General features: G+C 39.3%; 1 protein-coding gene across 1 annotated transcript; it reads left to right on the top strand.

The window, feature by feature from the left end:
- The first annotated feature begins 4,641 nt into the window (after positions 1-4,641).
- LOC116137421 (putative E3 ubiquitin-protein ligase RING1a) lies at positions 4,642-9,290 on the top strand. Its single transcript, XM_031423108.1, has 8 exons — positions 4,642-4,706; positions 6,684-6,765; positions 6,931-7,051; positions 7,143-7,184; positions 7,636-8,163; positions 8,414-8,521; positions 8,633-8,842; positions 9,004-9,290. Exons 2-8 carry the CDS (start codon positions 6,710-6,712, stop codon positions 9,034-9,036), a joined length of 1,098 nt encoding a protein of 365 aa, XP_031278968.1. The 5' UTR covers positions 4,642-4,706; positions 6,684-6,709; the 3' UTR covers positions 9,037-9,290.
- Positions 9,291-22,607: the final 13,317 nt, after the last annotated feature.

The raw sequence follows: 22,607 nt of genomic DNA, 5'->3' as shown, positions 1-22,607 counted from the left end.
TGGGTTTTGTGAAATTAGTTGAAATGGGAGTTTGATTGGGTCGTGGAACTGATTTTTGATTTAGTTTTTAGTTTTGTATTTTGTTTGATGTTTTATTTTGACTGTTGTGTGTTGTGGTGAATGTATTGGGAAAGAAGAAGGGCCGAATATGGTGGTGGTTTGGCTGGCTGGTGTTGGGAAAAAAGAATGGCCGGCTGTAGTGGTGGTGGTTTGGCCGGCTGGTGTTGGGAAAGAAGAAGGGTCGACTGTGGTGGTGGTTTGGCTAGCTGGTGTTGGGAAAAAATAAGGGTCGGCTGTGGTGGGTTTGGAATGGGTTCTGAAGAACAGAAGGGGAGATGAAGAAGGAGAAGGTCCAAGGGTAATTTGGTAAAAGAACCATTTGTCTCTATGCTGTCACTAACAACGTCTGTTTAAGGGTGGGAATCTGGAATTTATGAAATCAGGGGTACCGACCTGTGATTTCACTTAACCTTGGGTGGGAACATGTCGTTTACTCTTTACAAAAGTTAGTAAGATGGTTAGTAAGTTCGTGAGTAAGCATAACATTATTGAGCATTAAAATGTTCCCATAATCTATAGTTTCCTATTTCATATTCAATATTTTAGTACTTTCTTTTTAGAGTACACTAGATATATACATACACTAACCTATGAAGAGACGAGTGGGGGCTGATGACCCATTCAAATTGACCGACCCATCTAAAAGTAAAAAGTAAAAAGTAAAAAACTTTTTTTATTATTTATTAATTCAATAAGATTTGGTGTCCTTGAGCAGATAAGTAATACATGAATACCTGACGTATGTTTTTTTAGTAAAGGAAAAAATCTGTCAATGAAATTAGTAATTAAGATAAAAATAATAAATATATAAAACCAGATAGAGATATAATTGGGATTATAGATTCCTCTGGTTGTCTTTTAGCGATGGATCTTGGGCTTTGAATTATATAATTGCTTCTCATCTCAAGCCTGGACCAATCAGACGGAGCACATCCATTATTAATAATATGCATGTACCAAATCCATTCACTCTTCAACCTTTCTTTCACGTGCTTTAATACCAGTAAACAATTTAATTTGCTCTATTTTTTTCTTTTTCCTTTTTGTTAATTCTTTTCATTATATATTATTTTATCTATACACTTGTAATATTATAATTATATTTATGAATTATTAACTGTGAAGAAGATCTTATTACAATAATGATCATTAAAAGATAATTGATTAAATTACAAAATAAGTGTTTGATTTGGTATGAATAAATAATTAATTGTGTGTGCAGTGTGTAATTAAACCCATTTCACTAAGCATTTAAGCATAAAAAGACATCTAAATCAAATATTATTTGAGCTATAAAATCCCAATTCATAACTATAATCTACGTACCTTTGCACTCTTTCGAATCATCAATTAAGAATCACTTCAATTCCCTTTTAAGCACAAATTAGTTAATCATCTTCCATGTCTTAAGATGGCGTTAATACACATCGTCACTTCACTCAGCTTAGTTATTTATTTATTTATTAATAATCAAGGATATCCGGATCAGATTATACATATTTCAACTAATTTTACAGGACTTTGGAATTATCAATTAGATAAGAACTTCAATGACCACCCCTATTAGCAATAGGGAAAAGATTTGAACTCAATAACTCTTGAGTAATACAACCAAAAATCATAAGTGAACTATTCGGCCATCTACGCATTGGTTAACTAATCTCTCAGGAACCTAGAATTACTGACCGGATGAGAGTTTTAGTGACACTTCTATTAACAACCGAAGAGTATCTCAAATTCAAAATTTCTTGAATAATACACTCAATAGTCTTTTAAATATAAAGTTTGGTATATTTTTTACCGCGTTAAAAACCTCACATTACAAGGAGTTGTGTAACTCAAAGAAAACAAGATGTTACTTTTTCAACTATTAATTAATGATGATAACATTGTAACAAAAACTCTTAAATAATATGATTTTAATTAAATAAATAAATTTTATATTTAAGTAAATATTAATATATTGTTTTTGGTGTAGGGAACGTGAAAATGTGTTAAATTTACATATACAGAAAAGAGTAATTTAAAATTTTCAACCCTTATTGTGTTAAAAAAATCAAAACAGTCTGATTGGGCCACGTGTTGACCAACCACAACCAATCCCAACTCCCTTACAAAGACCAGTATAACACTGTATAAATGTACACATAAAAAAAGCAGTTTACAAATAGAAATTCGGTAAGAGAAAGCACGAGCCTTAACCTCAGCCCATCCGCCTCTTTCTCTCTCTCTTTCTCTACACAGGTCAAGCCATATTCTTCTTTCTCACCACCTTCTCTCCTACACAAATCACCACCACCACCAACAGCAACGATCCTTTTCTTCACTTTGTACATACACAGATTCTCACTTTTTAAAATTTTCAAATACACCCCCAACACCCACCACAACTCTTACTCACAATGCCAGCTCAGAAGCGTTCTTACGACAACTCCTCCATTCCCCCACCCGACGACGCTCATGATTCCCCGCAACGCCAACACGCCAACAACCACCACCACCACCACTATGCCGAAACTAGTGCTGCAGGAGCAGCTGCTGCCGCTGCTGCTGATGCTGATGTGGATGGCAACGGTACGTTTTGTGTGACTATATTATTGTTATTATTATTAAGGAAATAATGAAACCATGACTCTGCGTAATTGTAAGTTTTCTGTGTGCATTTTGCTTTGGGTTTTGATCCTCGTTTTTACTTTTGTTTTTCTTGTTATCAGAATCTGATCGAAGCCGTTCGTCTGGTAACGAGGAAAAAGACGAGTGAGTTTGTTTCTTCATATGTTTGTTTCGTTACTTTTACTCGTTTTCTGAGCTCGATTGCGCGATCTGCATGTTCTGTGTTTTCTGTTTCTTACATTTGCGACTACGTTTAAGGAACTTCGATATGGGTTTCGTGGGCTATAATTTGTGGCTCTATTTTGTGCTAGCTTCTACTCGTTGAAAGCGGGCATAGTTTGGTTTTTGTGTAGAACGTGACAGTATGCGTCAAAGTTTGATTTGTGATTGGTTATGTAGCTTCGACTTAGCGGTTAAATTTTGCATGGGGTGGTTGATTAGAAGTGTTGTGGTAATGTAACGGCTGGGTTGCGTTTGAGCTGTGGGTAACTCCTTGTACATCAATTTAAGCTTGGTTTGGTAATGCATTTTACTGGGTGGAAGTTAATTCTGTTGTTGTTTTAGTCAATTGAGATGTCGCGGTGATATTGCTATGTATTGTAATGATTCATGGGCCACAGTGTTGGCTTGTGTGTCTCAAGATCTACTGGGACGTTACTGTGGTGAGTTTTGGTTTTCTCGAAAGCCCCAGTTGACTTTAGTGGTAATACAGTTTCATTTTGATGCATTGTGTGAGTATGTCGATCACTAAGTAGCAAGATCAACCAAAAGATTAATACATATTCTTACTTTGCCTCTTTGCATGAAATGCTCGATGGTAGCAATTGATATTTTTTATGTTTTAATTAAGGTGGTTTTTGTACAGTTTTAGTTGCCTTCCAGACTCCAGTACCTTTTTCTATTCACACTTCATGTATGTGAGAATCATATCTCTTCAAAACTGGAAAGTTGGAAGTCCAAATCGAAGCACTGATAGGGTGTATTAACAAGTATAAATTGTTCTCTGTAAACCATTTAATCTATGGTAGTGTCACTCTTAATGCTGAATGATGGTGTTGATCGGTTGAGGAGGATGTGAATATATGATCAATTTATTAAATATTTCCATCAACTACTTCTCTAGATGATGATGCAGATTTTGTGGTAGATAATGGTTCTCTGTCATGTTACTTGAAACAGAATGGGCTTGATCTTTCAGAAAGTCAGACTTTGGGTTTCTTTTGGTATCTTTGATGTGTGCTACTGATGTCTCACCTGGTCATTTTAAGCCACTTGTTTCTTTTTGTTAAGAAGCCTAATGCTTATGAAGATGGGTCAAATTAGCTTTTTGAAAATTCCATTTTTGTAAAGGAGTGGATCATGCCTTCTTATACTGTCTTTGCTGGAGGCTCCAAATACTGGATATTCAAATGACTATTCTGGTTAGATTGATTATAAGGACCACACTGCTGTCAAATTTGTAGTGAAAACTCTGTTATTAACTTGTATTTCCATGTTTTCAAGGGAAATGTGCTAGAAAGTGCAACATGACCTATGTATTTATTGTCGATTTGTTATTTTTTCTTGATGCCTTTTGTTGTGTTTTCATTGAAAGGTTTTTATCAGTCCAAGAGCGGCTACTTTCACGTTTAAATGTGATTAGACACACTTAGAGGAATTAGCAGAAACCAAGTTTGTTGTTGAAACAATTTTTCATAATATCGCCATATGATGATTACATTTCTGTTTATTTTTAATTTTTTGGCCACTTGATTGCTCATTTATATTTGCTTGTGTATAAGTTTTATGATGTTCCTGATCTGAAGGTTTAGAATATCCTTTTTTTCTGCAAAGCATGTGTTTTTATTCAATCACTTGACTCATAGAATCTTGTCTAATTCATGCACCTACTAAGAGATAGTTACATTGGTGAACCTATATTTTAATTGTCAGTCTCTGATATGCTAAAAGGCCTGCATTGGTGTTTGTTCACAGGTTTGTCCTAGTAAAGTTGTCTGATATACGCAAGGAAGTGCAATGTCCTATATGTCTGGGTAAGATTCTATGATGCTTTGTTAACTATGTTTACTTTCTACGTACTAATAAATTATATATTGCCACTATTTGATTCTGCTGTATATTCTATATAAACTTTGATCCTTGGGTGTCCTCCTAGGCTTTATATTTAGGTTTGGGTTCTTTTAGGACTTGTAATATTCTATCAAGGAAAGTTATTCAATAGTTCTGGACACAAGTATTAGTTTGGTAAGTATGAATAAGAACTTCTATCATAGTATTGAATCATTGAGATTAACCTTCCCGCAATGATATATTGTTATGTTTCAAGCTTTCTATTGCATACAAGTTACATAAATGTGTTTTTATTGTGGCTCAGCCCTTAATCTGAGACATAAGACATGGATCTTTTGTATTTGGTGACTCTTAAGAAACCAAATGAGTTTACTAGTTTCAATCATTTAGAAGTTTTCAAGAGGCATAAGCTTCAACTGTCAGATACACTGGAGATCTCTGGCTGGTCACCGGTGGTATTGCCTTTTTAATGAAAATCTTAAATTTAACTTGCAACTTCAGCTTTCTGGCTTGTAGCTCTACATTTGTTTTTTATAACTTGGAGTTTGTATTATTTCCCATCAAGAAGAGGAGATGATTAATGGAAACAGGAAAATTTCCCATATATTTTCGCTCAAGGTTTCTTATAGAACAAAGTTTGAATTGGTCTTACTTAGATACTGATCAGAGTTGGTCTTTGCAAGAGTGTGTAGTTTGCTTGTCCAAGTAAAATGCTTATTGAATGTTATATAACCCACTGATTAGCAGATTACATTCTATCTACAAAACTTTACATAGTCTTCATGTGGATTTATAGCATTTGCCATATATTGTAACTGATACAAAGTCGTGGATTGTCCGCAATCTCTGAATTATTCTATGTATATAGCTTTTCACTTAGCTCATAACCAATTATGTGCGAATATGTTAAGCAAGGTTCCAAGTTGGTATCTCCACAACTTAGGAATCAATTTATTATCTCTCTCTTTTTGTCCATCTTTATTTTAAGTATTCAAACACTTTTGAACAATTATATAAGAGGGTGCTGTTAGAACTGTTAGAATAAAGATATGAAACATATATATGTTAGACTCTTACCTAATAGCTCAAGTTGTTAAGTCAAATGGTTACTTAACATAATAATAGAGCTCAAATTCTCAAGTTTGATCCCGCATATGTTTCAATTCACTCATTCATGTCTCTTGGTTTTGTTTTCTTTGCTCGACAGTCTTTGAATCCATTGTGACTTTAAAATTGGATTCATGTTACACATGATGGGTCTGTTCGACTTAAATATAATATTGGGCATTTAGTTAATTGGCTCATAGCATAATTTTTGGTTGAAGTGGTAATTTAATCAGAACTTTCTGCACAAGCATACCGAAAATATCCAGCTTCAATGTTTTTCTCTCATGTTTACCTCATTCTACTTCTTTTACGTCCCTTCTCTCTAACCATTATTAGTTATGTCATGTTCAACAGTTATAAGTACTTTTCTAGGTAAACTCTGTCATCTCGTTGCTCTTCATATCCATGATAAGCACTTTTCTTTCCCAATTTAAAATTCTCCTCTTGTCAATCTTTATTTGGGTACAAGACAGTTTAGCTATTTCAAACTTGAACATTTTTTTCTTGCACTTACTCATGTTTCTTTAACAGATTATTTATTTGAGCCCGTTTTATGTTTTGCAAATAAATTAAGTGCAACATGACTTAAAAACCAAAATTTGGCATCTAATTATTATTACAGCTCCGATGTAACCAGTTAAATAATGGATCTAATTGAATAGTTCATTAACTATCTAAAAGGATACTGATTCGTTATTGTGATGGGGGTGCAGACTAAGAGCTTTAAGTTCTTCAGCTAATTTGTATAAGTCACATGGCATCTTTTGCTTCTTAGCATTGATGAGTATGTGTGAATTCTAGAAACTTATTGATTTCCCAATTTCTGTGTCTAGGGATCATTCGCAAAACACGGACAGTTATGGAATGCCTGCATCGTTTCTGCAGGGAATGCATTGACAAAGCTATGAGAATGGGGTATGGTTAAAGTATTTACCTTCTCCTTATTCATTTTTTGAAACATTGAGTTTACATATCCCTGCCAGTTTTGTTTTGAGGTGATCTTACTTAGTCAAGTTCAAATGTGACTTGTAAGCCTTAGAACTTTCTTTCATTGAAAATGTTAATAGAAATTTACTGTAGGAACAATGAATGTCCTTCCTGCCGCACGCACTGTGCTAGTCGTCGCTCTTTGAGAGACGATCTAAACTATGATGCCTTAATTGCAGCCTTGTATCCAGATATTGACAAGTATGAGGAGGAGGTATAATTTCATTTATTTATTGCATTTCAAAATATGAATTTGATCCTTATTTAGTTGAAACTCAAGGTTTCATTTTGAATACCTCCTTTAGGAATTGGCTTTCCAAGAAGAGGAGACAACTCGCAACAAACAGGTGAGATATTGCTAGTTTGGTTATGGGCTTATGCTTATAGGCAGAGGTATTTTTCTCATTTTGTTCCTTTGAATGCTTGTGTAAGCTCAAAAGTGATATGTGTTTTATTTGTCTGTTGTGATTATATGCCCACTTTTCTTTGCCTTGGGTTCTTCATGCATCATCAAGGAATAGCAATCATTTCTCTATAGAAAGGAAAACAGTTGAAATGCTTAAGTGATTATTTGCCCTGTGCATTGAATCCACTGATCGATATTTAAACTTTCAGAATTATAAAATCTCAATTTGAACTATGCATGCCTTCATTTTTGTATGTAAACCCTTAGGTTATCCATGTGTAAAACACAAGTATCTTGCACCATATTTCAGCCATCTGGTTAGGTATTATGTTAGGTATTCATAGTGCAATTATATTGCTTGAAGCCATTAAATTTTTAGTTTCTTCAAATAGATCCAAGCTTCCATTGCACAAACTTTCCAGCGGCAAACAGAAGCTCTTGGCCGCAAACGGACTGCTAAAGCCACAGCAGCTGCATTTGTGAGGAGATCAAATGGTCGTTATCGAGATACTCCTCTGGGGAGGAGGAGAAACTATCGAACAACTGAACTTCATGGATCTGATGATAATGAAGATGCAAATGGAGATGCAGGCAATAATTCATCTTCTGCTGATGAACGCTCAACAGAAGTTAGACCAAAGAGAGCCAAGAGATGGGTTGGAGCTCGGTTTTCTCAATCTTCAGCTGCTGGTAGTGCTGACGGAGGTGGTGATGAAAATGACTCTGAAGTCAATAGAGAATCCATGGGTGCATCTGCTGGACTCATTGGCCCTTCTGAAAGGCTTGCCTGGGGCAAAGGTGGCATGCGGTCTCACACACGGCATGGCAGTGTGAGTGGTGGAAACGGTAAGAATGCCCGGAACAACCGCCTCTCTAAAATAGTTGATTATCTCCGGAACTTGGAGGAAAAAGATGACCAGGTAAGGTTGACTTGTTCTTGGTGAGAGTGCGATTAATATGATTAGCAATCTTTGCTTATTTGTTGCTTTAAATTGATGCAAGCTATTGACCATAATGAATCCAAAACTAAGTTTGTCATCAACGTGCATACTGTTCACAGCTTCTTTATGATTGCTGTTCATGAGATTATCAGTTTATCATGGTTTCTCACTGATTCTCATTTATTCTTTACCAACATGATTTGTCAATGACCACTCTCTTTTATTTCAGTTGGATATCCACCTTATGCTTGTTTCCTTTGACGAACAAAGAATCCCAAGTTTGCAACAGCCATACCTCTGCTGCAGGCCTACATTGTCTGTGAGGCACTTACGTCAGGTTGTACTCCTTCCATCCTAAGCGTTATTTTCAATTTTACAGCACTTTGTCTCAAATTTGAAATCATTTTGGCTTTACCACTGAAATTGATGTTTAATTGCCTGTTGACAGTATGTTGCTCTCCATACTGCACTGCAAGCAAATGAAATTGAAATATACTTGGTAAAAGAGTTGCATACCAAACTCAACCCTCCAACCTCTGCAAATTCTCCAACTTCTAACCCTAGTGTGATAGATCTGGGCAAAGATAAGCTGCAAGCTTTAGATGAGCAAGAAACTTTGGCAGGGCTTAAAACACAAAATTTCAGCCAAGGCCAACTGGTGAGCTCTCTTCCCAATTTATTGATTTATGCATAGAATTCAAATCTTCAACGTATGCACAACAAAGCACGCAGATGTAGTAGTGGTAGTAGTATTCCATTTTAGTCATTGTTTCATACTTGAATACTAAACCATTCCTTTAATCTATATGCTTTTCTCAGCTTCTGGCATATCAGAAAAATTTGTCCAACTGAAAGTGGTGACTACGGACATTATTGCTGGATTTGTTATCAAGAAGTAGCTGTTAATGGTGTTTTTACAAAGCAAAGGGAGATATAAATATACTTAAAACAGGGATCACAGGTAGGTTTCAATTGCTCTAGAATAATTAGTCTTATTATATAGTAAGTAAGATGAGGCTTTAGATAATCTAATGTACACGTAGAGTGTTTTAGAAGTAAGAAATTATTAGTGTTGTCATCCAAAATGGCTTGTTGTAACTGATATAATGTCATACATATATATTTTATTTCAACTCTGTGATTGTAATTGTTTCTATCTTTTTAGTGTGTGCTTAAAATCGTTGTCCAAGCTATGTCCATTTATTGAAGAGGCAAGTTGAATCTGTTTTAACTGAACAGGAGACTCTACAAGAATCGTCTTCCACAACTCCCTTCTGATTAACTGAGGGCCTGTTCTCCGTCTTTAAGAACGCCATTGTAATATTAACCTTTCGTTCTGAAACTTTGGAATTATCCAGCAGGGCTTGATATATAAAAATAAAAGAGCAACTTTTAAGGAGAATTGGAACAATTGACATTACATAGGCCTATAAATCCCAATAGAAAAGGCCTTTACTTAGAGGAAATCCCAGTTGAGTAAACGACTTTTTCCCACCCTAGGTTTGCCTCAATGACACTTTTCCACCTAAAAAGTTTCAAAATACCACTTTTCCACCCAACACTAATGTTCTGTTACTACTTAAAGTCGATTCTGATGCTAAAAATTCTTTCTGTCACCACCATTTGAGCCTCTGATCTCTTCTCTCCAAAAATCCTTTCACTTTGGCGCCTGATTTCCTGTCGATTGTCGGCCATCGTAAATCTAGGGTTTCCTATTCTTAGTTGATTTCCGACTGATTCTGACGGTGAATATTCAATCAATCACCACCATTCGATCCATCAGCCTCTACTCTACAAAACCCTTTTTACCCTCAGTCCTGGTAACTCGCCAAACGGCGGCTAAGAAAGTGAACTGTATTTTGGGTATTAACAAAATATAGACTTGGGTGGAAAAGTCGTGTTTTGAAACTTTTTGGGTGGGAGAATGTCATTAAGGAAAACCTGGGGTGGGAAAAAATCCTTTACTCAATCCCAATAATAGGAAAGTGATTTTTACAATAAAGATTAACTCAAAACTCAATCTTACAAACTCTCTCTCACAACTCTTAGGTAGCAGCTCCCCGTTTTTGCTGATGAATTTTGAATTTTGGGAAATTCATCAGCAAAAATCTAGGGGCTACCACCTAGGGGTTTTGAGAGAGAGCTTGTGAGATTGAGTTGTAAGTGTAGTATTATCCTGATTTTTAACCCTCACTAATTGATCTTTAACCCTACTTTTAGTTTAATTTTTTGTTTTGACAAATTTAACCTTAATTTAAATTACTAGAAATAATATTATAATTTCTAAATACACTCATACTCTATGTTATAATTTTGTTTTTAATTTTTAACATGGAATCTTACATAAACATTAACCCTATGTTTTCATGACCTAATCATAAATATTCATAATTATTGAAACCTTTATGTTTTTTTTTAAACATTTGTTTGTTTGATAAAATATAATACTAAAACTATAGAAAACATAACAAAATGAATTTGAATATGAAGAAGAGAAAATACGTTGAAATTAGGAAATTAAAAGAAAAAGAGTAAATAAATTTTTCCCACACAAGGTTTGTCTTGATGACACTTTCCTACCCTAAAAGTTTCAAAATACTACCCAAAGTCGATTTGGGTGGTGAAAATTCTCTCTGCCACTACTATTTGAACCTTCAGTCTCCTTTCTACAAAAACCCTCTCACTCTGGCACTTAATTTCTCGTTGATTGTCGCCCACTGCAAAACTATGGTTTCTTGTTCTTAGCTGATTTCCAGCTGATTTGGTGGCGAATATTCAATCGGTCACCACCATTTGATCCATCGGCCTCCACTCTACAAAACCCCTCTTACCTTGGTAACTCGCCAAATGTCAGCTAAGAAAGTAAAATATATTTTGGGCATTAAAGGAATATAAACTTTTGGGTGGAAAAGTAGTATTTTGAAACCTTTTGGGTGGGAAAGTATTATGAAGGCAAACCTTGGGTGGGAAAAAGTCGTTTACCCAAAGAAAAAAAATATATTTAAGTGCAATTTAGGAAAACTAGTATAAAACAAAAACCTAATTAAGTTTGAAATTGAGAAAGATAAACCTAATTAAGCTTAGAAGGTTGTTTTTGGTATTAAATTGGGTTTAAAGACATTGTTGTGTGTGATTTTTCCATCAAGCTCGGAGAATTGCAGGGTAATAGCTCAATCCAGAACAAGTTTGACTCTACCGATTGCCCGAACCAGCATAAGCTCGTGGAGTTGTAGCTCGACTTAGCACAAGCTAGTCATGACCAATCCTTGCAAGTGTTCAACCAATTCGCAGATAACCTCAGATCCCGGATATCTTGGGAAGGATTAAAATGACAGCAATCTTTGCGCAATCATAAAGCCCAATCGCGAGAATATCATAATTGCAGTTAGAACTTAATTGTAATCCCTATATTTTTGCTCTTTCCTTTTTACAAACTCTGTATATAAACCCCCACCAACGATGAGAAAATGGTTAGAAAACATTTCTAGGATTGTCATTGTAAGCTCTCACAACAAATACAACAAACACTGGATGTAGGCTCAGGAGTTCATCTCGCCGAACCACTTTAAAAATATGTTTGTCATTTACTTTACAACCATTATTGTTTACTCACGATCTCGTCAAGGTCGATCGAATCATTCTAGTTGATGCAAATTTATGTATCAACATTTTGACATTAAAAGAAGGGGCCTTTGCCAACATCTCATAAATTCTAGCAAACAACCACAGCGATTTAATCAGTCCAGGCCTGCAATGGTGCGTACAAGATCGAAAACCACCACCAGAAACCATGACAATGTGGACACCATCCATCAAGAAGTGCAACAGAATGTCGCTGGGCGTTGACCACTAGTGCCTCCAACTTAATAGGGCGCAAATAACCAGGGGGCAAGAATGCCAAACCTTGAAAATGGCCAACTGGTAGAAATGATCATAACAATAGTTGCATAGGCGAGGCGGTGCAACAGAATATGGCTGAGCTGAGAAATCAGCAACCAATCGCACAAAACCTTGACCAGCCACGCTTCACTGATATCACCCCGACAGGTCAAAACTTAGCTGGTGACCAATCCGGCTCATCGACACCAAGAGGCGACTAATACCCTTGACGTCACAAAGTTCACTCCGCTCACGAGCGTGAGTTCCGCAAGCAAACTAACCCCAGGACGCGACCAGGGAAACAACCAATAGGTGAAAGCGAAGGTAATGGTCACCCACGAGACGCTTGACCTACTCGACTATATTCCCAGCGTCAGCGTGCCAGTCTTAACCTACGCTCAAGACAAGCTCGATCCTCGCAAGCTTGCGAAACAAGTCATGTGCGTCAATCTGGCAATGACCGACATTCTGGTTATAACCGATGTCGCAAGCAACGCATTGACGAACATGATAACACATATCAACCAAGCCATCATGACTCAACTTCGCGCATCAATGCGCGTAATGGAAGGGGTCACAAGCAACAGATTTACGAACTCATTTGCTCAAGGTAAGACTGAATAGAGCCAGCCAGGGCAATCACAATGAAGACTTAGATCGTGTGCAGAAGATGCTCGATGACCTAAGAGCTCGCCAGAACAATACGACGGAAGAAATAGTAAGCTCCCTCTTCACAGAAGAGGTTCTCCAAACCTTGCTTCCACAAGGATTCAGGGCACCAGAAAGTAAGTTCGATGGGAAAGGAGATCTTAGAGACCACCTCGACACTTTCAATGACCTGATGGAGCTGCACCAGGTCTGTGACTTGGTGAAGTGTCGCTACTTCGTGGTCACACTGGTAGGGATGTCAAAAGGTGGTACAAAAGACTCAAGGTGAACTCCATCAGTTCTTGACAACAATTCTCCTCGCTGTACTTGCAGCAATTCCAAACGAGGAGACAGTTTGCAATGCTGCTCAGTTACTTGAGCAACATTCGTCAAGAAAGAGACAAAACACTGACCTCATATTTAATAAGGTTCCAGAACGAGCAAGCAAAGGTCGCGGATGCCCTTAAAGAGTCAATCTGGACTTTGCTAATTGCAGGCATCAGGACGCAAACGGAGCTGTGGAAAGAGCTCCAAAGTGAAGATCACGTAAGCCTGACCAAGTTTTACCAGATGGCTGTAAAGCACCAGAGAGTAGAAAGCTCGCTAGCAGCCCTGGCTGAAGCTAGCCTTGAAGAGCCTCGGACAGGTGACAAGATCGCCCATTAGACAAGCGGAGGAGCCAAGAAAGCAATGATGGGGATCGGAACAGGTCCCAAAAAAGACAGAGAACAGATAACCGCGGGAACAAACATCTTTTCTAGTGATACGCAGAGTATACCCACGTCACGCAAGAGATAGCCCACATATACAAAGTCTCCTGTGAGGCGAAGAGACTGCCTGCTCTGGAAAGAATGAGGGGGGCTCCGGGCAGAAGAGATCGGCAAAAATATTGCTGATACTACCAGGACATCGAGCACAATACCAACGAATGTCGAGCCTTAAAGGATGTCATCGAAGACTTGATACGAAGGGGCCACCAAAAGGAATTTGTTAAGGAGGCACCAGCTCGAGAAAATACTGGCGAGCAAAATAACCAGGTCCAACAAGCCCCGGCCAACGCCAACAATGATGTTCTAGTGAGCATGATCTACGGGGGGCTCAACATAGCGGGGAGCTCAAGGTGCGCTCACTAGCAATATGCTCGAGAAGCCAGAATAGACTCAGTCCCCCGAATAATGAACTGTGAATAAAAGCCGCTAAAGCAGCTCAAACAAGAGAGCGAAGTGGTAGGATTCACGGTCGAGCAATGTGAAGAATCCCTTCGCCATAATCATAATGCAATTGTAATCGTAGCTAGGATCGGTAATGCTAGAGTATTGAGGGTGATGGTTGATAATAGGAGTGCAGTGAACATCATCTTCTTGGGAGCTTTCCGAGAAATGAGGTTTACGGAGAGAGACTTGAAGGCGTGTCCTTCGCCGCTCTATGGATTCATCGAGGAAAGCTTGGTCCCCAAAGGAACAATCGACCTTCCCGTGACTCTGGGGGTAGAACCCAAAATCAGAACGGTGATGGCTGAATTCTTAGTGGTAGACTGCCTGACCATATATAATGTCATCCTTGGTGACTCTGGGGGTAGTCACTTTAGTGCGTTGCCAAGCTATGAGGTTCAACTCCTGGGGGAGTAACAACGATCAGAAGCTGCAGAAAAGAATCTCAGGAATGTTACAACTAGGCCATAAATGCTACACTAAAATGGCTGCTCCTAAGGACAATGGTCATTACAAAATCTGAGCCACAACCCAAACCTCTCGAGGATACCATAGATCCTCGCATCCATAGAGAAGAGCCCGCGGCAGGGCCAATAGAAGAGCTGCAAGAAATATGCATCAGCGAGGAAGATCCAACTCGCATACTGAAGGTTGGTAGCAGCCTGAGCAAAGAAATGGCTGATAATCTGGTGGAGTTTCTTAAGAAAAACCTCGACGTGTTCACATTGGTGCATGCGGATATGGTAAAGATCAACCCTGAGGTAATGTGCCATAGATTGAACATCGACCTGATAGCTTGACCAATAAGACAGAAGAGAAGGTCTATGGAGGCAAAGCGTTCTAAAGCGCTCAAAGATGAAGTTGACAAACTCTTGAACATCAACTTCATCAGAGAAATGAGTATCCAGATTGGCTCGTCAACCCAATCATCGTTAAGAAGTCGAATGGCAAGTCATGGACTTGCATCGACTTCATAGATTTAAATAAAGTTTATCCCAAAGACAGATTTATGTTGCCCTGGATTGACCAATTAATAGATGCAATGGCTAGAAACGCACTACTCAGCTTCATGGATGCATACTCGGGATATAACCAAATTCCGATGTATCAGCTTGATGAAGACCATAACTCCGTTATTATTGACTATGGGATTTATTATTACAGGGTTATGTCGTTTGGCTTGAAGAACGCTGAGGCAACCTATCAGGGCTTAGTGAATGTAATATCCCACTTGAGGTACGTATTTAAGATTTGTTGTATTAGTTAAAAGTTTATTGTCTTAACTTAAATTGAGGTTGTATGTTGAGTTGGTTGAATTGTTGCCTTGAAATGGGTTGAGTTTTGGTGAAGTTGGAAATCCAAACTTCGCCGGGGCGAAGAAGAAGCGTCGCCGCGGCGAGGAGGAGAAGTTGCACTACGGGTAGGTTCTGCCCTATTTCGCCGAGGCGACGAAAAATGCTTCGCCGCGACGAAGAGCCTAAAACAAAGATTCTTGAGTTTTCTAGAGAATTCTTCTTTTGGGACACAATGACCATTCTACCCCTAATTAGTAGGAAAAGTGGGGAGTAAAATGAAAGGAAATTTAGTAGAGATTGTGTTTGTATGGGGGTGTAGTTGTAAAGAATCAAAGGATATAGATGGAATTTCCAAGAAAGGACAAGGGCAAAATGGGAAATGAAGCTTATAATATGAACTAAAAAGAGTAAAGTGTAGAGAAAGCCCTTATTCATCTTCATTCCACCGCCTCTTCCATTGCCCATATTCTCTCAATTTCTCCACCCAATTTTCCAAGAGTTCTAAGGGATTTAAGAGGGGTTTTGAGTAGAGATTTCATCTAAAGCTTTCTAAGGTAAGAATTCATGCTTTAGATGTGAGTTTTCTTGTATTTATAGTGAGGTCTTATTGTGTTGTTGCTGTCCTTGTGGTTGTTTTGAGTTGTAGAGAAGAGACAAGTCCACAAAGGGAAGGAAAAGTGCTAAGGAACCCATCTTTGCACAAGGTAAGTAAATCCAACCAAGTTGAGTTATGACTAAGCTTTGAGTAGAGACTTATTTTAATTATGTATGTACATGGTATACCTACTGAAAATTGAGATGAGATGTGTGCTTAGTCTTAGTAGTTGGGATTGATTAAATATGAGAAGTGTTGTTGATATGTGTATTGAGAATGGAGTTTGAGATGAAGTTTGAGAGATGTTGTGTAATCCTTTTTGGGAGTGCTTTTCTTGACAGGGATTATGAGTAATTGAGGGAGTTTTTCCCCAATTTGGATGGCTAGAAAAATGAAGTTTAGTAGTAATTTTCGTAGGGTGTTTATATGCACATGAGATGTTTGAGGAAATGCCTAAGTGAAATCTGCCCTGTCACTGCCGTAACTTTCTGAGTAATTTTTGAGTATCTTACGGTTCGAACTGGGCTGAGACCAAAACAGAGAAGTTGTAGCCCTGTTTCTAAGCTTTGAAACGAGACCAGAACCGTAGTAATCCGAGGTGTATAGCATAAGTTATGGCCGTTTTAGTGTGACTGGTGCAGAATGACTGTTTTGAGGAAATCTTGTAGTTGGCATTTCATTAGTGCATTAGGGAGCATGAGCTAGCTCTACACCTTTGTTTATACACTTGAGAAGTAGCTTGAGATTTAGTATAGAATGTGAGTATAAGTTCTTTAAGAGTTAAGAGAAAGAGAATAGAGTAGGTTGTGCGATGGGGAACCCGTGAGTAATGGGTAGAGTATTCCCGCATGTACGCCGCATTGAGAGCGCGGCATGAGTATCAGATAGAGAAGTGGTGTAGCCCGTGAGAGTGCATGCGGATGAGGGCTATACCCGAGTACCCGAGAGAGAGAGATTATAGACTCACATGGCCAAGGGTTCCGAATCCATGCATAACCGAGTCCGATCGGCTAGAGTGAATAGAGGTCACGTAGAGCGGGAGTGAGTCCCGGCCGTGCCCCCGGTGAGATGGGGTCGTGATTTATGAAAGAGTTATGAGAAAAGAGTTTCTAAGAGAAAGAGAAAGAGGAAAAGAAAGACGTACCCAAAGAGTTATTGAACGGGGAGTTGTAAGGAAAGAATTAGAGAAAGAGAGTTACGGGGCTAGTATGAGTAGAGGATTTACTTACTGAGCATTATTTTAGTGCTCACCCCGTTGTTTTCCCATGTTTTGCAGGACCTAGGTGAGGACACTGTCGGATGGATGTCGGCGTGCGAGGAGGAGTGGTTACACTGTCCCTGATGTTTTGATGACTTTTTGTATACGTTATATATATTTTGTGTAAAAATGCATATGTTTGTAAAGAGTATGTATATATGTTTAATAAAAGAAAAACTTGGGCCCAATTTCTTTATGTTATTTTATATGTATTTCATTATAATCTTTTGAGTAGTAGTGGCTATTACAGTGAACAAGATGATCACCAATCAAATTGACAAAACTATGGAGGTGTACATCGACAACTTGCTCGTCAAGTCAAAGGTTGCCGAAAGCCATATTGAGCACCTAGGGTAAATGTTTGACATCCTTAGAAAATACAAAATGAAGCTCAATCCTCTAAAATGTGCTTTCGAAGTAAGCTCGGGAAAGTTCTTGGGATTCCTTGTAAATCAGCAAGGTGTTAAAGCCAACCTAGAGAAGATTCAAGCTCCTTTAGACATGAAAAGCCCGACCAACATAAGATAGGTATAGAGCTTAACAGAGCGTGTGGCCACACTCAGCAGGTTTGTTTCCTGAGCCACGGACAGATGTTTACCATTCTTTGAGACCTTGAAGGGGAAGAAGGGTTTCAAATGGATGAAGGAGTGTGAGAAAGCCTTCCAGGAACTGAAGGAACATCTGGGACAACCTCCTTTATTATCAAAACCTGTCCAGGGCGAGCCACTACTGCTGTATTTGTCGGTATCAAAGTCCGCTACCAGCGTAGCTTTGGTACGTGAAGAAGGGGGTGCAATGGTCGGTATACTATGTGAGCAAAAGACTGCTCGATGCGGAGACGAGGTATTCCGAAATGGAGAAGCTCGCCTATGTCCTTCTCATTGTCGCTAGGAAGCTGTGGTCTTATTTTCAAGTGCACTCCATTCATGTGTTGACAAACTTCCCATTGAGGAAGATAATGCAAAAGCCCAAGGCATTGGGTAGATTGATCTAGTGGACGATGGAAATGAGTCCACATGATATCAAATACATCCTAAGAACGACAATCAAAGGTCAGCCTTTAGTGGACTTCATATCGGAATTCTCCTGTCAACCAGAAGGGGAAATAAGTCTGCCTGAGGCAAACACCTCAAGTGAAAGCGAATAGCAGAAGCCAAAGCTCAATAACCTATGGTAGTGAACTCTGTATGTAGACAGCTCCTCAAATGAGAAAGGGGCAGGAGTGGGGCTTTTGATCGAAAGTCCCAAAGAAAACCCGGTCAGAGCCACAGTAAGGTTCGGGTTCGCTGCCTCTAACAATGAAGTTAAGTATGAGGCATTACTCGCAAGGATCCGCCTTGCCAAGGAAATGGGGGTAGAGTCCATCAAGATTTATGGTGACTCCTAGCTAGTAATCCACCAGATTACTGGGGAGTATTAGGCGAATGAGGACAGAATGGCATCTTACCTCCAACTAGTAAAGTCCGAGCTTGAGCAGTTTAGATCTTTCACAGTCCTTCAGATCCCAAGGGAGAGGAATTCAGTAGCCAATGCTTTAGCCTCTGCAATGAGCCGAGAGAAAACTGATTCGATACCAGTTAAGTTCCTCCCAAGTCTAAGCATCTCCGCTTTATAAGAACCAGTCTTAGTGACAAGTCGGAGATACAGTTGGATGGACGCAATCATTGCCTACTTAAGGGATGAAATGTTGCCAGAACACTCCGCGCAAAATCAACTCGATACACACTCATCAATGACAAATTGTATAAGTGTGGGTTCAATTCACCACTATTGCGATGTGTCTACCATGAGGATGCGAACTATGTTTTCAAAGAGATCCATGAGGGCATTTGTGGGAACCATGCAAGAGGTAGATCTCTGGTATACAAAGTGCTTCATCAGGATCATTACTGGCCAATAGTTTTTGACGATGCAGCAAACTATGTGTGCAAATGCAACAGATGCTAAAGGTTCGCAGATGTTCCGCGAGCTCCGCCCTAAGAGTTAACTACTCTGACAAGCCCCTGGCCATTCGCGGTATGGGGTATCGACCTGATAGGCCATTTACCCCAAGGAAAGGAGGACGTTAAGTTCGCAGTGGTTGCTGTAGACTACTTCACCAAGTGGGTAGAAATCGAGCCTTTAGCCACCATCAAGTCAGACAAGCTCGGAATCCCTCACACTATAATAACCGACAACGGAAACCAGTTTGACAGTGAAGACTTCAGATCTTTTTGCGAATAGCTTGGTAATAAGAAGAGTTTTGTTGCTGTTTATCAGCCTCAAGCCAATGGTCAAGTAGAGGCTGTGAACAAAGTTATCAAGCACACCATTAAGAAGAAGTTCAACGCCCTGAAGGGAAGATGAGTTGAATAATTGCCCGAGGCATTGTGGTCTTACAAAACGACAGCCAGAAGCTCAACAGCAGAAACCCCATTCTCTTTATCATACGGGTGTGAAGCAATGGCACCTTTCCCGCCAACTGCCTTCGAGGCAATCACAAACTTCTTCACACTTGGGCCTCCCCCAAGTTTACCCCCGCTTCGCTTTTTGTCAGCGACGTTAGTAGGCTACTTTATCGCCAAAGCAGCTGGCGATTTTAGGCAGCCACAGAAGTTGCCGCCTTTTTCTTGAAACCCTTTGGTTTCTCGGCCCACATTTCTGCAAAAAAGAGAAGCAAGCAATAAGCGACCTGCCTATACAAAAGAAAAAAAAAACGCGAGCAAGTAAGTACTTACCTTTCTCAAGAATGGTAAAGAATTTGACATTATCCTCACAAAAATCGTATGCCCTCAAGTGAGGAAGTAAGATAATCTCGTTAACATTGCACTGTCTATCAGAAAGGTTGCTGAAGGGCTGAAGACTCTGTAAGCTCGTAGCGGGTAGAAAATTTTGGTTGACGTTAACTACAAAGCAAAGAAACTCGGTTAGCTTAACCATCGAGCTTGAGAACTATCTTCTCACACATTGGTGGTCAAAATCTTACTAGCTTCCGAAGCAAAGATGCCGGTCTCCCCAACCTCATAAAATAAAAACTGATAGTCCCAATACGAGACCTTCTTTAGGACATTGGCTAGCCCATTGAAATGTATCTTCTTTGCCTTGGAGAGGTAACACGTCTGGACTTGACCCTTATTTGATCTATACAAATGGACGAGCTCCTCAAAAGATGGCTCGCCCAACTCGATAATCATGTATGCTATATACAAACCTACGATTATAACGTACGAGTTTACGGATAGCTGGAGAGGAACGATGTAGAATCGTCTCAAAACTTTGTCGATGAAATGATGAGGGGAAATGATATCCCACACCTTAAAAGGGTCTCAACGGTCGCCACCTATCCTGTGGGTAGGGGTGTTCAAAAAAATGCAAAAACCGAACCGAACCGGTAACCGAACCGATAACCGAACCGGAAAACCGGTTAACCGAAAAAATGGTTCGGTTACGGTTCGAAAAATTCAAAAAACCGAATTTCCGGTTCGGTTAACGGTTCGGGAAAAAATAAAAAGCGGTTAACCGAAACCGGTTTTTTGAACCGGTTTTACAAAATATATATATATGAAATAAAAAATAATAATATTATATATTATATATTAAATAAAAAATAATAATATTTTTAATGTATCGTTAGTAGTGGTCAATGGATATATATGAATGTCTAATTTTTATTTGGATATGTATTATTTATATTTACAATTTAATTTAAGAAAAAATAAAAAAAAATAAGTTTTATAAAAAAAAGGGAAAACCGGTTCAAAACCGGTTAACCGCTTTAAAAAAAGCGGTTAACCGGTTTTTCGGTTAACCGAAAAACCGGTTTTCCCTCTAAACCGGTTCGGTTTCGGTTTGGGAATTTTCCCGAACCGAAAAACCGGTTCGGTTCAAAAAAGCGGTTAACCGGTTCGGTTAACCGCTTTTGAACACCCCTACCTGTGGGGAGATTCCTCTGAGAAAGGTTCCCCGAAACCCTCAAGTTGAGCTGAGGCGCATAAGTCTCAGATCCTCGATATCAATCAAGGATTGCGGTTGCCTCCGCAGCCTATGAGCTGGAGACCGCTTTGACTGAGCCAACTCCACAGAGGCATGATCGGACAAGCCTGCCGCGTCAGGATCCGAGCTCTGCATGACGACCTCCTAAAAAACCTTGGGGATTATGCCCCCAAGGACTGTCAAGCCTGCAAGTGATCAAACATGCGATCGATCGTGTGGCTGCTGGACGAAGACATGACTATAGCTCGCCTCTGGGTAACTGAAATAGAAGCGAACAAGTGTCAGAGCTTGAAAAACTCTGCGACTTATCCACACTTTGCTTTCAGTTTAGGCACCCGAGATAGCTCACGTCAAACAACAAACGCACACGACCTACCAAGGATTTTGGAGGCCACCATGATAAACCCCTCTTAAACCCAGGACCGCCGAAGATAGACTTAAAAACCCTAATAAAGCTCTAAAAGACTCAATGTGGCCATGACAATGGCCACTCTCAACCTCGAAAATAAGGAAAACAACAAAAGGAAGGTAAAAGAAACCTTACCAGAATAAGAGAATGAGATATTTTTGCTGGAAAAAGCACCGTGAAGATGAAGAAGCAGTGATGGAATGAACAAGAACGTCTGAGAATTTTGGCAAGATGAGTAAGCTTTCTGATGAGTTCGCCCGCTTTTATAGTGGTTTGCATGGGAGACAAAAGGGTGGGGCTCGATTGTAGCCGTCGATCTATAGTGAATCTCGACCCTCCATTCGTCGAGCAATCTCGACCCTTGGACGTGGCCACGTGTCAACTATCCGCGAGGGACGACGAACCCTTAGGCTTCCATGATCATAACCACCGTCGCACGTCGCCTCAACTTCGCGCGTGGACAGTTGTTGTTGCCCACGCGCAACGAAAAGTAACTGTCAAAGGCGACCGCATGGAATTTACACAACTATCATTCCTTTTCAAATTCTGAGTTTGTCAAGAGTGTTGCAGAAGAGAGAAGGTCCAAGTGTGGAATACGTCAACTGAGCACTAGTCCGACTCTCGAAGTTCGATCGAATTTGCATTCAATGCCCTAATGATAATGTCGAGCTTGATATCAAATCAAGCAATAGTCTTCAAAGCTCAAAATGAGCATCGAACACTAAGGGGCAGATGTTGTGTGTGATTTTTCCATCAAGCTCGGAGAATTATGGGATAATAACTCAATCCAAAACCAGCTCGACTCTACCGATTGTCCGACCCAGCACAAGCTCGTCGAGTCATAGGTCGACTTAGCACAAGCTAGTCACAACCAATCCTTGCAGCTATTCAACCAATTTGCAAATAATCTTAGATCCTGGATATCTCGAGAAGAATAAGATTGACAACAATCTTTGCGCAATCACAACACCCAATCTCGAGAATATCGGAATTGCATTTCAAACTTAATTGTAATCCCTATATTTTTGCTCTTTCCTTTGTACAAACTTTGTATATAAACCCCCTCCAACGATGAGAAAAGGGTTAGAAAACATTTCTAGGATTGTCATTGTAAGCTCTCACAACAATTATAACAAACAGTGGACGTAGGCTTAGG

Source organism: Pistacia vera, unplaced genomic scaffold, assembly GCF_008641045.1.
Source record: "Pistacia vera cultivar Batoury unplaced genomic scaffold, PisVer_v2 Contig324, whole genome shotgun sequence".
Classification (NCBI taxonomy): Eukaryota; Viridiplantae; Streptophyta; class Magnoliopsida; order Sapindales; family Anacardiaceae; genus Pistacia; species Pistacia vera.
Note: the sequence above shows the minus strand (reverse complement) of the source record. Positions and strands in the feature narration are given on the sequence as shown.